The 18,747-nt window shown below is 47.1% G+C and overlaps 1 protein-coding gene across 1 annotated transcript in view; it reads right to left on the bottom strand.

The window, feature by feature from the left end:
* dchs1b (dachsous cadherin-related 1b) overlaps positions 1-18,747 on the bottom strand; it is a 142,261-nt gene that overhangs the window by 7,509 nt on the left and 116,005 nt on the right. Inside the window, exons 12-26 of the mRNA XM_083778707.1 lie at positions 17,377-17,820; positions 16,550-16,845; positions 16,032-16,147; positions 11,752-11,991; positions 10,724-10,849; positions 9,165-9,374; positions 7,857-8,116; positions 6,980-7,186; positions 6,384-6,783; positions 5,813-5,926; positions 4,904-5,115; positions 4,554-4,705; positions 3,710-3,840; positions 2,673-2,959; positions 741-882 (exon numbers count right to left, since the gene is read on the bottom strand). Of these exons, the coding sequence (XP_083634833.1) occupies positions 741-882; positions 2,673-2,959; positions 3,710-3,840; positions 4,554-4,705; positions 4,904-5,115; positions 5,813-5,926; positions 6,384-6,783; positions 6,980-7,186; positions 7,857-8,116; positions 9,165-9,374; positions 10,724-10,849; positions 11,752-11,991; positions 16,032-16,147; positions 16,550-16,845; positions 17,377-17,820 (3,337 nt within the window). The remainder of the gene's footprint in view (positions 1-740; positions 883-2,672; positions 2,960-3,709; positions 3,841-4,553; positions 4,706-4,903; positions 5,116-5,812; positions 5,927-6,383; positions 6,784-6,979; positions 7,187-7,856; positions 8,117-9,164; positions 9,375-10,723; positions 10,850-11,751; positions 11,992-16,031; positions 16,148-16,549; positions 16,846-17,376; positions 17,821-18,747) is intronic.

Genomic DNA, 18,747 nt, shown 5'->3' with positions numbered 1-18,747 from the left:
TTGATATGGTTGACTGTACGCCATTTTCCTTTCAGATGTTTTCCATGAGCTTTCTATCATCTTATTCTATAGTATGCGGTGGGAGGGTTAAGGGATTTCTTTCTCTTTTTTGTATTGTATTTTTTCTTTCATATTAAAAATGTATTTCATATCATAATGTTTGTAACAATTTACAATCTGGTCAATAAAAACATATTTGACAAAAAAAATTGTCCATTCATTGACAATGGCATTTTAATGTTTGTGTAGGACAAAGTTGGTGCACACACACCAAAAGTTGGATATAGGAGGGACTAGCGCCCCTCAAGAATCACACTCTTATCATCATACACACAATCATACCTCACATTCTGTGCTCAGCCAATCAAATCATTTCCGTGGTAATTTCACACACACAGACACACAAAGCTGGGCATAGGAGGGGCTGGCACCCCTCAAAAAATAAGTTTGACATATAGTTTGAAATCGTTGTCAATTATCTTATCGGCAAGTACAATTCAAAACTATGTACAGTCCAGCTCTGTCACACAGATTAAACAGAAATGGTAAATAGTATAATAAGGACCGTCCTATTCGGAAAAAAATCACCCGAGGTCAGACTTCAGTTAATTTCTTTGGAGCAGTATTTGAACCCAGCTCAGATCAGTGTGAATTACGTGCTTGAGCCACCAGGGTGCTCTTATATGTTACATTGAGTACAGAGTCTGAAGTTAAATCAAACCATGCTTGTGGAGACCTACCATTACTGGGGTCAATATAGAAGCCCTCCTGGGTAGATGACATCACCCTGTAGGTGATCTTCCCATTCTCTCCTGAGTCTCTGTCGGTTGCTGTTACCGTGACAACTGGACTGCCTGGTGGCGTGTGCTCAGGCAGAGTTACCTGAGAACCAAAGGAAAGGGAAAATTGAAAGAAAAACACTTAAAGCGCCACAAAAAAGCTAGGAAAAACAAGTCTTAACGGAACCCATCAATAATCAAATTTCCAGTTCCGTCAGCGTAGCGGTGAGGTTGGAGGGAAACTTGGAAAATTAGATTTTATATCCTAGTTCCTGTTTTTCTTGAGCCTGTGCTAACACTGAGGTCATTTCCTGAGACACAGTAATAAATATTACGAGTTCATCTCTGCAGCTTTTCCCCCAGCTGAGCCACATTCTTGAGATTAGCCAGTTAACTATCATCAACCCCACTGAGTGTGTGCGCGTGCGCACATGCACACACTTTTGTTCGTGCATGTGTGTGTGTGTGCAAGCAGGTATGATGCATGTGTGTCTACTGCCTGTGCCAGAATGTGTACTGTAATGTATGTGCATGCATGGCTGTATGTGTACAGTATGTGAAGAAGCAGTCCCCTGGGAAATATTAGCCTCTGGGGCTAAATCACTCTGACTATCAAATTTAACAAGGTGTGAAGACCTGGGAAAGCTCAGGGTCTGTATACAGTATGTATGCAGGGCATTCACTGTTGCACCGTCCTGCAGGTGCTAGTATGGAATACATAAATCAGCGTTCATGCTTCAATGAAGTACAAACACACCTCTGCTAATCAGGGTAAATAAAGTGCAAGTAGTATAAACACCAATGGTGTGCCGCTTGGTTTCCAGTTCCCTGATGGATGCCATTCATGTACCCTTGGTTATCTGTTTTTTCCAGTGACCTCCTTACACCAAACAATCGAGATGCTGGGGTGTGCAGTACAATAATGGCTTGAACAAAACTCAAATTTTACCTCAACATTGAAAATGTGGATATTATGCTTTAAATGTCAGAACAGGTCAGCTCCATACAGTATATGGAGATCTAGATGGGTGGTATAGCAGGGACATTCTCTTGAGTGTACAGGGTTTGATGAGGGCCCAGGTATGGCCGGGACTTAATTTTCGGGCCTGTTGAGAACTCTAGGTTTCGCCGGCTGCCGGGCGCGGCTGCACTAATAACTTTGCGGCAGCGGCCCGTCTAGAGTTTGGAATTTGAATGGACAGGTATAAGTCAAAAGGGAGATAGCCTCAGTACCAGGCTTTCATTTTCGTCGGCCTTGAAAGCCTGGGGGAACGCACTGGACGCTCTGGTCTAGAAGTGGGAGTGGGCGTCACTTGACGTAGCGCTGCACTAGGGGGGAGAGGAGGGACCGGGGGTTGATGGACAGATCGGTGAGATCCAATCGGGGCGTGCGCAAATCTCAGCCGCGACCCGCCTCTCTAGACCAGAAACCTAACATGTTAGCTCAGGCTAAAAGGGAGATATATCGAAGAGGATGGATGTTGAAGGATGTTGAACCGGTTCTGACATATATCCTGACATATATCCATATATGGAGATCTAAGGGTTTGAGGTTGCATTTACTATGACATCAGGGTCTCCAGAGTCCAAGATCTCCATCCCTGACTTGATATCACAAGACCTGGGCCCGACCAACACACTGATGGTGCTCCACACACTGACGGGAAATGCACGATTCCATAGTTAACTGCGACCTTTGGTCGCAATAAATGGACCCTGATAATTCCACTAGTCAGAATGACAGCCCAATCAGAATAAGAATTCCTCAATTGGAAGAGAATATCCGGTCTGACCCGAAGATCCAGGTCTGATAGGGAGGTGATCTCTGATCCGAGTGTTCTCAATCTGATTGAATGAATATTGTCCATGTCAAATAAGTCACTCCCTTTGTACCTGATAGAGGTCTTGAGTGAATGTAGGTGTGTTGTCGTTCATGTCTTCCACCACTATGGTGATGTTAGCCTCAGTGTGGTGCTGGGAGTCCGTTGCTCTGACGGTCACAGTGTACCAGGTCTTCTCCTCGAAGTCCAACGGGGCGGTGAGGGACACTCCTCCGCTGTAGCGGTGGATCCCAAACTTGCCCAAGGAGGACGGGTCGAGTTGCAGCGTGTAGGACAGGGCCGGGCTGGAGTCGACGTCGTTGCCGGTCACCAGGGTGATCTCTGTACCGATCAGTGTGTCTGAGAGGAAGAGGGAAATCATACTAAAGCATTAGTTATTTGTTGTCTGGCTTCACTTTTTTGGTATTATATCAGGCTACTAGGCTACTAACTAATCAAAGGCCTGGAGAAAAATAGATGATAGAAGAACAGTAGCACATCAGGTTGCTGTTGTTGTTTTTTCTCCAGAGAGTATATAGGACCATACTGACTAAATGTACCAAACTACCATCAACAGATTTAGATGTTACGACACAATCACTTGCCTAATGATCTGAGACTTCTGATGAGTTCATACTAGGTAGTGAGAAGGTCAGAGATGTATTCAGGAGCTACAGCATTTAGAGACTTGTAAATACAGTGATCTGTTCGTCCCTGGCCGCAGTATCTTAACCCATTCTGACCCGAGATCAGATTCTAAAAATGTCTATTACATCCTGACAGTTTCATTATTAACCCATTCTGACCTGAGATCAGATTCTAAAAGTGTCTTTGATTTTTCAAAAATAGCAGACCTACAAGCTCGTATCGCGCCACTCGGTGGCGCGATATGAGCTTGTAGATCTGCTATTTTTCAATAGCTAAAGCATAACATGATGCCAACACCAAAATGGGTGCCCGGTCAGAATGGGTTAAAACGAGCTGTAGTCTTCCAACAGTCTTTTCAAAAAGTCCAGCAAAAAGGGCATTACAGTGATATTGCCTGACAAATGCATGTAATGTTAATAAGACAAAGCAATTTTGTTACTATCATATGTATTGTACACTTACTCTCTGGGATGTGAACTTCCAGGGGCAAGGGGATAGTGGGGCTGTTGTCATTTTGGTCGACGATGATCACCGTCAGCGTGGCCGAACCAGCCAATCGGGGGCTGCCTCTGTCGGTTGCCGTGACTACAAGCCTGTTGCGTACGTGAAAACAAATATCAAGATTGTTTTCTGAGAAAATGTCTTCTCTCATTGCCTCCCCCACAATGACGTCAGTTCAAAGGGAGGATCTTCAAAGGGGATATGAAGGAGAAGAGGAGGAATATAGGGAAGAGCCATATATCACTCTTCTGAAAAGTTATCAAAGGAGAACACGTCATCCGTCATGTCATGTTGAATGACGGGCGGTTCTCTGGGAATTCAAAAGCATTAAATCATGACCCGACCCTTTTATTTGATTTACACATTGATGTATGCCGTTACAGCGTAACGACGACATATACATTGTTGCGAAAGCAACACAGCGAACAGTATGAAAATGTCACGGGGAAACAGCAGTTGATTTAAATGGTCTAAAATTGCGCCTTGGCAGTCCATTCCATCTGGCATGCAGATATGCCTTTGCAGTGGTGCGAGTCCATCCAGTGCATCCTATCAGCCTCCTCACCAGCTATCTAAACACAAAATAGCTCAGCGAGGCGGATTTACGATGCATGTGCTATTTTTTTCCTCTGTGTGTTTACAAGCAATAAACAATTTTCTTTTTCTTGACAACAATTTTGTTCCTAGCAGGCTTTGTGTATATCCACTGAGCACGAAACCAAATTCTTAACTCTTTAGAAATGGCAAAAGCAACAGCAAAACTATTGGTGGTTTTTGTTTATGCAAAGCACAGATCTGTTCTCACTTGGTCTGGGTCCAGATCTCACGGTCCATGATGGCGGCCGTGGTGATGCTTCCTGTCACCGGGTCGATCTTGAACAAGCCACTCATGCCTGATGATTGGATAGAGTAGGTCACCTGACCATTCTGGCCCTGGTCTACATCTTCAGCCACCACCTGGGTTCAAGATGGGGGGGGGGGGAGAGGACAAGAATGTATGCGTACACTTCACTGGAAAGATTTCTATCCCCAACTAACTAATTCCCGATCCACGATTACAATCTATGCCGCTTTTTTGGACTACTGTAGATTGACTCTAATTCACTACTCTCCATCCATACCTGAATGTAAACGGTTTGAGTAATGAATGAATACCTGTATGATGGGCGTTTCATATCCCTGTGCCTCTCTCATGTAGGCCACATAGTTCTGAAGATGGAAGCGCGGCAGGTTGTCGTTGACGTCCTGGAGAATGAGGTTGACGGCCATGAAGGAGGTGGAGGACACCGTCTCGGCCTTCACCACGAGGCGCAGTCTGGGCGTGTCCTCAAAGTCCAGCCCCTTGGAGCTCTGCACCTGGATTTCACCTGGAAGACACAGTGGAGACGGGAATGAAGGCTCATGCATAGTCTGGATTTACGGTGGTGGGGTGACCACCGAACTTCGCAACATGACGTCACGAGCCGCGGGGAAGAGCAAACCACCGCCACCGCTCCAGCCCTTCTCTCTCTGTTTTTACTCACCACCGCTCAACGTTATTTCAGCTCCGGTGGTCAGCTCACCACCGGAGCGGTGGTCACCTCGCCACCGAAGATCCAGACTATGAATAGGCCTTCAGACACAAATAACTGAACGTTCAACCCATTCTGAACGGGAACCCATTTTGGTGTCGGCATCATGTTGTGCTTTAGCTATTGAAAAATAGCAGATCTACAAGCTCATAGCGCGCCACCGAGTGGCGCGCTACGAGCTTGTAGGTCTGCTATTTTTGAAAAATCAAAGAACGGCTGACATTTTTTAGAATCTGATCTCGGGTCAGAATGGGTTAATCAGACCAATGTGCGTCCAGTGGTAAACCTCGTATGAATCTGATCTCGGGTCAGAATGGGTTAACGTGAGGAGGAATGCATCAATACCGATTACATACCGATACCATACAGCACGTATACAGTAGGAATCATGGGGTTTTTCAGCCCGCGAGACTGAACGCGACCAAGTAGAAATCAAGGGTGATAAATATCTGAGGAGGCAGACGAGGTGTTGTTTTCAACGTGACGGTCTCACCTGTGGAGGAGCTGATGCTGAAGACGTGCCTCTTGTTCCCGCTGAAGAGGCTGTAGCTGATGCCTCTGCGCGTGCCGTCTGGGTGCTGGGCCTGAGCCTGGGCCACCGCGGTACCTACAGAAAGATACAGAGAAGATAGGTAAGACGAGGTTAACCCTTAATTCTGACCTGAGATCAGATTCATACGAGGTTTCCGCCGGACAAACACTGGGTCTGATGAACCCATTCTGACCTGAGATCAGATTCTAGAAATGTCAGTCGTTCTTTGATTCTTTTCAAAAACAGCAGACCTACAAGCTCGTATCGCGCCACTCGGTGGCGCGATATGAGCTTGTAGATCTGCTATTTTTAAATAGCTAAAGCACGACGTGACGCTGACACCAAAATGGGTGCCCGGTCAGAATGGGTTAAGGTAAGGTGAGGAAGACAGTAATGTGATAATGTTATACGAGATAAAAATAGACAGGATAATTATGTGCATTTAATTAATGTGCTTTAAGAATTGCTGAGGGACATTTCGGTCATCGTCACAAACAGGGGAAAGTCCAACAGAATAACAGGATAGTCTAACCTTTGACGGCGTTTTCCTGTATGCTGACGTCCCTGGCGTTCCTGGAGAAGCGGATGCCATTGTACTCCACCTCCCTGACGTAAATAACCACCACCCCCTGGGAGGACTGGGCCGGGCTGCCCTGGTCCATAGCCTCCACGATCAGGGTCCTCTGTGTCTGGGTCAGCCCCCCCAGGGGCTCGGTGGCCTGGATCTCCCCCGTCAGCGAGTTGATGCTGAAGCCCCTCGCCGGCGCGGCAAAGCGGTAATAGATGGAGCCGTTGGCTCCGAAGTCCTTGTCCTCCGCCTTCATGGTGGCCAGGACGCGCTGCTGAGCCCGGCTGCCGGACACCTCGATGACCAGCGGGTCCTGGATGAAGAAGGGAGCATTGTCGTTGACGTCCAGGACGCTGACTGTCACCTTGGGGGAGAGTGGGGGGAAAGGACACAAAAGAGGGAGTTACGGATATAATTGTACTAGTGCATAAAAGACATTGACAAATGACTTTGTCTCGTGGGAATCCAAATGAGTCCACTTGTTCACCGTCCAAGTTCAAGTGCCTTGAAAGAAACTATAACCGACTTCGATGAAGTCACGTCTGTTTCTTCCGTTATACCTGAGCAGAGGAGTTCCTGGGGTCGGCGGGGGAGAGGTCCACGGCGAACACCTGGAAGCTGTAGGAAGCCCTCCTCTCCCGGTCCAGAGGAGCCGACGTGGCGATGCGGCCGGTGTTCTCGTTCACGGAGAAGGCGCCGCGCGCCTCCTGGCTGAGGAAGTACAGGACTCTCCCGTTCAGCTCGGCGTCAGCGTCCGTGGCGGTCACCTGTATACGCCGAAGCACAGAGGAGGAGGCGCTGAATTGTCTTATAACCCATTTCAGGCCCTGACGTCGAAATTTGACAATTCGAGGCACATTTTAAAGATTAAAAAAGAAATAGCAGACGTAATAATGGAAGATTATGCCTCCCGGTTTTTTGGGGGGGGGTAATGGAAGGCGGCCCTCTATAGCGCCTTTATTAGGAAAAGTTCCCCCGGCAAAAGAGGTGTTAACATAGAGCCCTGGGGGACCCTGGTTAATCCATTCTGAACGGGGAACCCATTTTGGTGTCAGCATCATGTTATGCTTTAGCTATTGAAAAATAGCAGATCTCGTATCGCGCCACCGAGTGGCGCGATACGAGCTTGTGGGTCTGCTATTTTTTGAAAAATCGAAGAACGACTGACATTTTTTTTAGAATCTGATCTCAGGTCAGAATGGGGTTAATCAGACCAGTGTGTGTCCCAGTGGAAAACCTCGTATGAATCTGATCTCAGGTCAGAATGGGTTAACAAAGTACAGTATATACTGTAGGGCGGGCCCAGGGTGTTAGTGGCGTGCTTCGTCTTCAGTAGAGGGTTCGCTATAACTGGGCCACCTTCACCCCACACAAGTGCCCTCTAAACAAACTGCTCCTAATCATTTGTACTGTCGTTCTCATCCCTCAGTCTGGTACCTGCAGGACCGGAGAGCCCTCGGCCGCGTCCTCCGACACCTCCACGGAGTAGCTGCCGCTGCCGAACGCCGGGCTGTTGTCGTTCACGTCCAGCACGTTCACCTCCACCGTCACCGTGGTGCTGAGGGCGGCGGGGCTCCCCCCGTCCACCGCCACCACCTCCAGGGTGTACGCCGCCTTCCTCTCCCGGTCCAGGGCCCGCGCGGAGGACAGGGCCCCCCGGCGGGCCTCCAGATGGAAGTCACCGTCGGGGTCTCCGGCTGTGGACGGTCGGGGAGAGAGAGGGAGAGAGAGAGAGAGGGAGAGAGAGAGAGAGAAACATAGGTAAGGTGGAGGAGACGTGGAGAGAGATTAGCGGGGGTGGGAGGTGAAAGAGAGGGACAGGAAGCAAGAGACATAGGAAAAAGTGAAAGGGAGGTAGCGAGAATAATACAGAGAGAAGGGGAGAGAGAGAGAGAGAGAGAGAGAGAGAGAGAGAGAGAGAGAGAGAGAGAGATGGAGGAGAAAAGGACGAGTTCAATACAACCATCTCAGACCCAGATCATTTCATTACATACAGCATAACCTTGACATGTCTATTTGGCACAAAAGATCTATTCACATCATCTCAGTCACACGCACACGCACACGCACACACACACACACACACACACGCACACACACACACACACACACACACACACACACACACACACACACACACACACACACACACACACACTTGTCAGCCCCTTGAGTGAAATGAGCTGTAATATTTGTGAAATAAGACAGAGCAGCGTCTGAATGCCGTCTGGACCAGCAGACATGCATGTCTGACGGTCCATGTGGGATGGCTACGGGAGAATACGCACACAGTCAATATGTCAGTCTGCAAGTAGACTGTGGAACCCTGCTCAGTGTCAGTGTAACATCGTCTGTCCATAAACACCCTGATGTTCATGGAACTTTAATCGTTAGTGCTGTTAAGGGAGTGCTTATCACTTGTGTAATAATGACTCACTCACACGTGTGCACACGGTACAGTGCAAATACAGTACATGTATGCAGACCCACGTGCACACATAATCAAATTAATCACTCTTGATTCATAATTACCTGAGTCCCCACACCACAGGTACAGTACACACACACACACACACACACACACACACACAGGCACTCACGCACGCACGCACGCACGCACGCACGCACGCACGCACGCACGCACGCACGCACGCACGCACGCACGCAGAAAGACAAACAGACAGACAGACAGACAGACAGCATGCATGTACACACCAGCACACGCGCGCGCACGCAATCACATACCAGTGATCCTGTACTCCAGCTCTCCGTTGGGTCCAGAGTCGGGGTCTGTGGCCTTGAGGTAGCAGAGCTCCACCGGGTCCATGTTCTCTGGTACCTCCAGTCTGTACCAGGGCTTTGCGAACGCCGGAGCGTTGTCGTTCACGTCCTGCACCTCCACGCGTACCACCGCCGTGGCAAAGTTAGGAGGCAGCCCCCCGTCCCTGGCGTAGACTGGAGAGACATGGGTGATTATTCACGTGTGGGTGTTTCTGTGCTCGTATTTACTGACTCATGTCATGTAGGCCTGCTCCTCTTTCCATTTCCATCAATGCTAGAGCCGCTGTGAAACAAGCCGAGCTATACTAGTGCAATCCATCTACAGTATGAGTGTTACACAAATAGCCCATTCTGACCTGAGATCAGATTCATACGAGGTTTCCACTGGACACACACTGGTCTGATTAACCCATTCTGACCTGAGATCAGGTTCTAAAAATGTCAGTCGCTCTTTGATTTTTCAAAAATAGCAGACCTACAAGCTCGTAGCGCGCCACTCGGTGGCGCGCTATGAGCTTGTAGATCTGCTATTTTTCAATAGCTAAAGCATGACATGATGCTGACGCCAAAACGGGTTCCCGTTCAGAATGGGATAAAGTACTGTATAAAATTAGCTGAGCTGTCCGTCCGTCTGTCTGTATGTGTGTGCATGTTGCTGCTATATACGATGACAGAATTTCCCTCGGGGATTAATAAAGGTCTATCTATCAAAGTCAGTCTGTTTTCAGTGACTCGATACGCTGTATCAAATCTCAATACATGGCCATAGAACTTCATATATTACATCTCTGACGCATTCTAACTGACTGACGCATGCTGCAATTTGGTGGTCAAAGGTCAAGGACACTGAGGTCAACTGGCAACGAGCTACGCGGATAAACATACTCAAGCCCTATACACTTCATCAAGATAAGCTATGTACACCTCTATGTTGTCCTTGAAGCCCTATATACACTTCATCAAGTGACAAACTCCAAATTCCATGTTCTATTCAATTTAAATAGATTCAAACAGGTTACGATTTAAATTGATTTAACACAAAATAAGCTTGTTTGCGGTGGAAAATAATTTTGTATTCAAAACATCATGACAAATCGTATTGTGAACCTAATATCGTGATTCGAATCGCACCGTGAGTTAAGTGAATCATTACGGTTCTGATTCATATGAATATGAATATGACTAAATGTGGTACTGATGAATATGAATGTGGACATATTAACCCATTCTGACCGGGCACCCGTTTTGGTGTCAGCATCATGTTATGCTTTAGCTATTTAAAAATAGCAGATCTACAAGCTCATATCGCGCCACCGAGTGGCGCGATACGAGCTTGTAGGTCTGCTATTTTTGAAAAATCGAAGAGCGACTGACATTTTTAGAATCTGATCTCAGGTCAGAATGGGTTCATCAGACCAGTGTGTGTCCGGCGGAAACCTCGTATGAATCTGATCTCAGGTCAGAATGGGATAATACATGAGCAAACAAAGGGGGTGGACAACAGAGGTTATGATCAACCTTACCAGTGAGGGTGTAGTGGTCATGGAGCTCTTTGTCCAGCTCTCTGGTGGTGGTGATGACGCCTGTCACAGGGTTGATAACGAAGCCTTCCTCTGTCACGCCTCCATAGGTCACATGGCCATTAGAGCCTGGATAAGGCAGATGAACGTGCAGAGACGACGTCTACGTCAGCATGTTAGAAAAACCACCATCGCTCTTGATTCGTCCCCATTCATTTTATGCAGGTACAGTAGCCATTTACTGTAAACTGGTGACTGGTGTGAACTTCCATTGTGTGCTATCTCAGCCTTGCAAATTAACCTTTTTATATATATACAATTTCACCTTAAAATAACTGAGTTTGATTAATTTAAAATAACACTACTGTCGCTGTGAAAGGGCCCTTAGTATGTGGTTTGTTGCAGAGGGATTCAGTTCCTTCCTCCATTAGCTTCGCTCTCTCTCTCTCTCTCTCTCTCCACTGTTTACATTTGCTGCAGTCTCTTTAATGTCACTCTGGCACGAGTTCATAAGCTACATGTTAGTTGTCAAGGCAAGGTGCTAGCAACTGCACCTGTTTGCTTTGCTAATTCTTCCTGGACTGAATCTTTGGAGCCTCTCTTGTTCTTCTAACGTTCAGCATATATAAACTTGATCTAAACCTGTAATGATATTAATTTATTCTCACGGGCCAACACACACAAAGGCCCATCCAAATGTGTGCCTGCGCAGGCTCCAGAGTGGAACCTTTCTTTTATTTAGCTTTGGTATGTTTGGCTGCAAACTCCGTGGAAAGACCTGGGAACTCTGCGAAGCGTTTCGCTTTTCTTTTGTTCCTTTCGAAAACACAAGAGCCCCCGCTTTTAAGTGCTATTTACTAAAAGCACGCCTTTTCTGCATATGAAAGCAAATATCGAAGTGGCCATACGGATCCTGTTTCTGATGCTAGATGAGGACACAGGGAAGAATTCCTTCCATCCGAACATTCTACTTTCAGGTCACAGCGCCTAAAACCACGCCGACCATACATTGTCAGCATCACTGAACCAACCTTGGTCGCGGTCTGTGGCCGTGACAGTCAGGACCGTGGTTCCCGGCCCCTGGTTTTCCATCACCTGGGTCTCGAACTCGGCCGAGGGGAACGCCGGCGCTTCGTCGTTCACGTCGATGACCTGCACGCACAGCACCTGGACCACGGACAGCTGGGGTGTCCCGTGGTCTTCTCCTACGATGGTCAGGTTGTACATCTCCTGTTCCTCGCGGTCCAGAGCTTTGAGGATGGACAGCGAGCCTGCAAAAACAAAGGATATCGTGACGATATACACTATGATGACCACTTTCCACTTTTTTTTTACTTTCTTTCTTTTTTTTTGTTCCTTGTGCTGCACTCCACTTAAATGACCATTTTCCTTTGGAATCTTTTGGTTTAGCGCGTGTGTGTGCGTGTGTGTGTGTGTGTGTGTGTGTGTGTGTGTGTGTGTGTGTGTGTGTGTGTGTCTGTGTGCATGCACGCGCGCGTGTTGACGTTGGAGCGGTTCTTGTGAACATGCAATTTTGTGTACCTGAGAGAGAGGCACTATTTATGTGCCTTGTGGTCCAGTAAAAACAAAGCCTTACAGCTTTGCTTTATGTGAGTTTCCACAATAAAGCCTTATTTCATATACCCCCGTTGTACAATGGCTGATCTATACACTCAAAATGTTTGTAGATCGGCTATTTTCACCATGCACACCATTGTACGACTATAATGTAGGCCTACTAGTAAATCAGACATCCACAGACGCTCACTCAGGCCATCCAACTGTGATTTGAGATGAAACGATGACATGTAATCATTCATCATACAGTACTGTGTGTTTTTAACCCATTCTGACCGGGCACCCATTTTGGTGTCAGCATCATGTTATGCTTTAGCTATTTAAAAATAGCAGATCTACAAGCTCATATCGCGCCACCGAGTGGCGCGATACGAGCTTGTAGGTCTGCTATTTTTTGAAAAATCGAAGAGCGACTGACATTTTTAGAATCTGATCTCAGGTCAGAATGGGTTCATCAGACCAGTGTGTGTCCGGTGGAAAACCTCGTATGAATCTGATCTCAGGTCAGAATGGGTTAATGTGCTGTACGTGGCCCAGCACGAGCTATAACAGCCGTCCAAGAGACACTCACATACTTTTGTACAAACTGGAAGTACAGTACGGCTGCCTGATTCAAATCTGTCTGCCCTCATAACCTTCGTAAAAAAAGTAGGCTACATTAAATGTTAGTCTTTTTCTTTCTTTCCTATACGGTCTGTAAGACAATACGAGTCCATAAATCTGTTTGCGTGCGTGCGTGCGTGTGTGTGTGCGTGCGTGCGTGTGTGCGTGCGTGTGTGTGTGTGTGTGTGTGTGTGTGTGTGTGTGTGTGTGAGAGAGAGAGAGAGAGAGAGAGAGACAGAGAGAGAGATAGAGAGAAATAGAGAGAAAGAGAGAGTGAGACAGACAGACAGACAGAAAGAGAAACAGAGAGAGAGAGAGAATTAAGGATAGACTGGTTCCGAGATCCAATGTGTTCCAACGCTCGGCACCCCCTGTCAACACCCAACAGCAGAGGGGTCAGCCAAGGTGAGCGAGAACGCCAAGTACGTGCATCTGAGTGTGCATGCGTGTGTGTGTGTGTGTGTGTGTGTGTGTGTGCACCACAGTGCGCACACGTGCATTTTTGTGCATGTGTTTTACTGTTTTATGTGTTTGCATATCTGTGTGTATACGATGATAATTCACAGCAGAGTCTGCTAGTTTAGCTGGCATGCTGCTGCGCTGCGAGAAGTGTGTAATTTATGATTGCCGCAAAAGGCCAAACATATGCATTATGCACACATGGAAGGGCACGCACGCACGCACGCACGCACGCACGCACGCACGCACGCACGCACGCACGTACTCACGCACGCACACACACACACACACACACACACACACACACACACACACACACACACACACACACACACGTCTGAGGTGCTGACGTTTGTTTGAGGTTGGCTGTTTGTGTACTTTGCGTTCTTTGACGGAATTGTGGTTCATTGTGTTTGACTCAAACCATCAATCAAGGGAGTTTAAAAACACTATTTTGTTTCCAAATATACAGAAATGAGCCCCAAAATGTACTTGATACAATATTCTGAATGCCGGAAATAATTTATTATGCATATATCTCTCGATAATATTCATGTTGTGCATAATAAAATATGATATTTTATACATTATTTTCCAAATTCTGTCCAAAAGATATAGGCCTACAGGACATTTTTGGCATGTTGTGTAAGTCTAATAGCCGTTCGAGGTACTGAAAATAAAGTAGGGTTTAAGCGAAGTAATGGAGACCTCATACTGGCATAGAGCACACATGTAATTACTGCTTGGCCGCTACTAATGGTGATATAACACATCTAATATTGGCTCCCACAGTGCCCAGTGGGTTTGTTAAGCGTCTCACCAATACAATGCTAATCTGTCATTACAGATATCATTAAACCATTTTGGGCGGGAACCCCTTTTGGTGTTTTAAACATTATGTTATGATTTAGCTTGTAGGTCTGCTATTTTTGAAAAATCATGAAAACGGGGCACAAACCTTGGAATATTCTTTCAGAGCGACCGATTTTAACTCAAATCTTTGCTTCTGGGGGGTGCCCCTGGAACAACATATTTTGAGATGGGGGTCGGCGGCCAATTACATATAATATTTGGAGTCCTTGACATGAAATATTGAGTGATATAGGCCTAGAAACATATAGGTATTTCAGAAAACTGTCAGGATTTAGAAGACTTTTTTTTATTTCGGTGTCAGGCCTTAATGGGTTAACTGCTGGCCGTAACCAGTGCTGCGCTAAGCTACCCCCCCCCCCGTAGCACGTGAAACAAAGCAGAAGTAGAATATCAGCCCTTGTTAATTCACCAGGCCCTTGACAGTGCTGGAGGAGAGAGGGAGTTTCTTCCATCTGGAAGCTGCATTAAAGTGTCCCCTCCTTACGGCTCCTAATCCCATCGCAGCCAGGGCCTATACTGGCCCACGGTATACCCAGTTCTGATGATGGAGAAATTGCAGCGATCACACACACACGCACATATAACATATCAAAAGGCTGCCCCACATCCCCGGACCAAATAAAGTTTGGTTCCCACGAACAAATCCGTCAATGCGAGGAACACCAAAGCATTATTCAAGAGAAATATCACTCTTCGGCATTGAGAGATGGTCTAGTAAAGAAGGGTTATGGGGGTTATATGAGTGTTTTAGCAGTTGGGACCCTGTAGAAAGCACACTTCAGTGGGTAATTGCAGCCTTCTGGAAAGTTCTTTTCGCCCAGAGGGCTTCTATGGGTGGGATGATGGTTATCTATCACTCATGAAGACATGAGGGGAAAGTGTCTTTGATTGTGTTAAATCAATCAGTGCAGAGTTGCTGATGAGTAATGACGTGGTGGAATTCACCCTAATGATGGCTTGATGGAGTGTAAATTTAATATAATTTCTTTTGACATCCCGGTCTATGTGGAATCTATGATATCACCACCATCTATAACAGCTAGTGTATGACCATTTCGGGGCCAAATGATAGTAGTCAGCTACACAGACTCCATGATCATTCTGGGTGTTACGCTGAATGTGTGGTTTGGCTGTTTGGTTGTTTCTCAGAGATGGAACTGACTTTCAGAAGAAATAATTTGACTTTCTGATAAAGCAGGCACATTAAGGCACTTTTGCAGCTCACACAGGCATTCATTAAGACACTCACTGGCCTAAATTGCGGTTGTCAAAGCACTTAAGAAACCATGATTTTCAACGTCTCCTTGCAGTATATCTGTCTGTTGCAGAGCGAATGTTCCATTAGCAGCCGAAAGACAGAGCGAGTGTCTTTGAAATGTCTCTGAAAAGTCCATCTCAGTCCAAGGTTCGATTTGTAAAAACAAAAACAAAAACAAAAAACCCACTTAAGCCCTACGACTTCTTTGTATGACAAATAGCTAAAATAGCCTGCTATATCTGCTATTTTCAAAACTATTTTTATAAATGTGTTTTTGCTAAATGCATCACAGGTTGTCTCAAGACACTACTGTACATAGAGCAGACATCCAATATGCTGAGCAAGCATTTGTGGACAGCAGCAAATATTGTTATATAATAAAAGATCATTTGACACTCAGACAATAATGCATAGAAGGGATAACATGGGACACAGGTCCTCTCGAGCTGCACCCAAACCCAGGGGGATGTGAATCATGTGATCGTGTAGTGATGTAGTCAGTGCATTCGATAGGAGCAGATCTTTGGGTTTGACTCTTACCAGTGTTAGGGTTGAGACTGAAGCGCCCGACGCCGTTCCCCGCCTGGATCCTGTACGACACCCGGCCGTTCTCCCCTTCGTCTGCGTCTCGTGCCATCACGTACAGGATCACAAAACTGACGGCGGAGGTAGAAGGACAACGTTAGAGGAGCACTCACTCACCTACAGTGCGGTACTTTTGAAGCTCAGTCAGTGCGTCGCTTCACCACTTGAACCCTAGCCTCCCTATTCCGGCGCAAACATTCGGCTAAAATAGCTGATCTACAAGCTCACAACACGTTGAATGGCTATCTTTGGAAAAAGGTATTTAGTGTAGAGCGAAAGCAGGAGAGGGCCTGTAAGTACATACTCAAGTACACAAGTGCTACAGTATGTCATACTTGATGGGATGGGAAACTCCAGCATGTTGTTCCACAAACCTACTGTCAGACAGACTCTTCTATCTTAAAGTATTATATTATTATTATATTCTTTCGTTTCTGTATGCGAACGCCCTAAGATGCTAAAATGCAACCCACCCTATCGGCTGATCTTCCATCACGCTGACTGCGGAAGGCGAGCTGAACACGGGAGCGTTGTCATTCTCGTCGGTCACAAAAACCCTGGCGGTCACTGAACCCCAGCGCCTCTGGGACGCGTCCATCGCCTGGTCCATGGCCCTCACCACCAGGTAGAGGGAGGGCGTGACCTCGTGGTCTAACCTCTGACCCAGGGTCAGGATCCCGGTGGAGGGGTCAAGGTTCAGGAGGTCAGGGGCATCAGGCCACTGGTGCTCAATGGAATAATGCAGCTCGCTGTTGGGTCCGCTACCATCCTGATGTGGAAAGAGGAGAGGGCATGAGAGGTCTGAGTTTTAGGAGGTCAGCTGACCCTTATCTTAAAAAAAAAAAAAAAAAAGTTTGTTCAAAATCTGCTGAAAAACTTTTAATGCCATTTTGGACCATGGAGGAACATTTTCTCTCACTCAAAATATATACTTTTAACCAGAGTCTCAAATATACAGTACCTTCTGGTTATTTTTGGTATACTCTTAAAACAAAAACTGTATTTTCTCTGACCGGGCACCCATTTTGGTGTCGGCATCATGTTATGCTTTAGCTATTTAAAAATAGCAGATCTACAAGCTCATATCGCGCCACCGAGTAGCGCGATACGAGCTTGTAGGTCTGCTATTTTTTGAAAAATCGAAGAGCGACTGACATTTTTTTTAGAATCTGATCTCAGGTCAGAATGGGTTCATCAGGACTGCATGCAGTGTGTGTCCGGCGGAAACCTCGTATGAATCTGATCTCAGGTCAGAACGGGGGTTTAAAATGTATAGACGAGCACAAAGAGTATGTCTAACCCGATCCGACGCCTGGAACGTGTAGATGGAGGCGCCGGGCTCCGCGTTCTCCGGCACCACTATGGTGACGGGGTCCTCCGTGAACTCGGGGGCGTGGTCGTTGCTGTCCTGCACGTTGATGTCCAGCTGCACCCGGTAGCTGCTGGGAAACGCCCGGGAGAAGTCCGACACCTCGATCTGCAGGGCGTACTTTGAGCCCCGCTCGTAGTCCAGCTCGCGCACCAGGTACACGTCCCCCTTCAGGCGGTCCACCATGAAGGTCCCCTCTCGGTCCGTCCCGCCCACGACCAGGTAGGTCACCTGGCCGTCCGACGAGGCGGCTTCGTGCTGGTCGTCGTGCGGGCGGACGGAGCCAATGACGGAGCCCGGGTCGGTCCCTTCCACCGTGTTCAGCGTCATGGAGAGGAGGTTGGGATTGGGGCTGGACTTGGAAGAGCTGAGCACCTTGAGAAAGGATAATGAATGAGATCATTTTAACGTGACGTTTTAAACTGCTGGAACCGGCTCAGTGGCCTTGTGGTTAAGAGTGAGACTGGGGGGGATTGGGGGGCCTGAGACTGGGAGGTCGTTGGTTCGATTCCCGGCCCGGGGTCATACCAAACACTCTGAGAAATGGGACCCGATGGACCCCAGTGCCTCCCTGCTTGGCACTCACCATCAAGGTTTGGATTGGGGGAAAGCCCTTGCGACGTACAGCCACATGTCCAGGGGGTGTACTTGTACATTAAGCTGCCTCACGCTACAGAAACAGGAGTTAGGCTCCTGCCAAATGGGCAGGCTTACTTTATCCTGCTGTGCCTGGTAAGTGTGGGTTGAAACTCATCGTTGTCATGGGGGGGCGCCACATCCTCCCGATGGGGGCTGCTCATTGGTGGGGGAGAGTTTAATGGCAATGACTACACTGGTAGAGGAAAAGGGGCCAAAAGAAGGATTGGCAGTACAGGAGAACTAACTTTAAAAAGTACTTGAAAATGGAAGTTGACCTTTCGGACAGCATGTTTAGAACAATATTATGCAGGTCTACATACTGTAGTGTACGTTACTGTTTTCTGTAACATTCGATATGTCACTGAGTTCCTGTGTTGCTTCCTGAGAAATCCTAGCCCCACACGGCTCTGCAGTATACCTAACCCCAAACGCACCCTAGGGATCTTGTCTGTTTTCTGTTGTCATTACCACATAATAACCCTCACGGGGCAATGCGCTATACACATACACACAAACACAGATTGTGTACATTCCTTCCAGGAAATATGTTGAAACTGTAGCATCTATTCTTGGCATCAAGGCGGAGAGCAGATGAGAGATCGATGACAATGACAATGTGTTGTAAATATCCTGGCGAGGAGAACTCTATAGCGGCTGTGCTGT

This window comes from Protomyctophum parallelum (genome assembly GCF_964188405.1).
Source record: "Protomyctophum parallelum genome assembly, chromosome: 1".
In the NCBI taxonomy this organism is placed as follows: domain Eukaryota; kingdom Metazoa; phylum Chordata; class Actinopteri; order Myctophiformes; family Myctophidae; genus Protomyctophum; species Protomyctophum parallelum.
The sequence above is the reverse complement of the archived record's forward strand: the minus strand, read 5'-3'. Positions and strand labels throughout refer to the sequence as shown.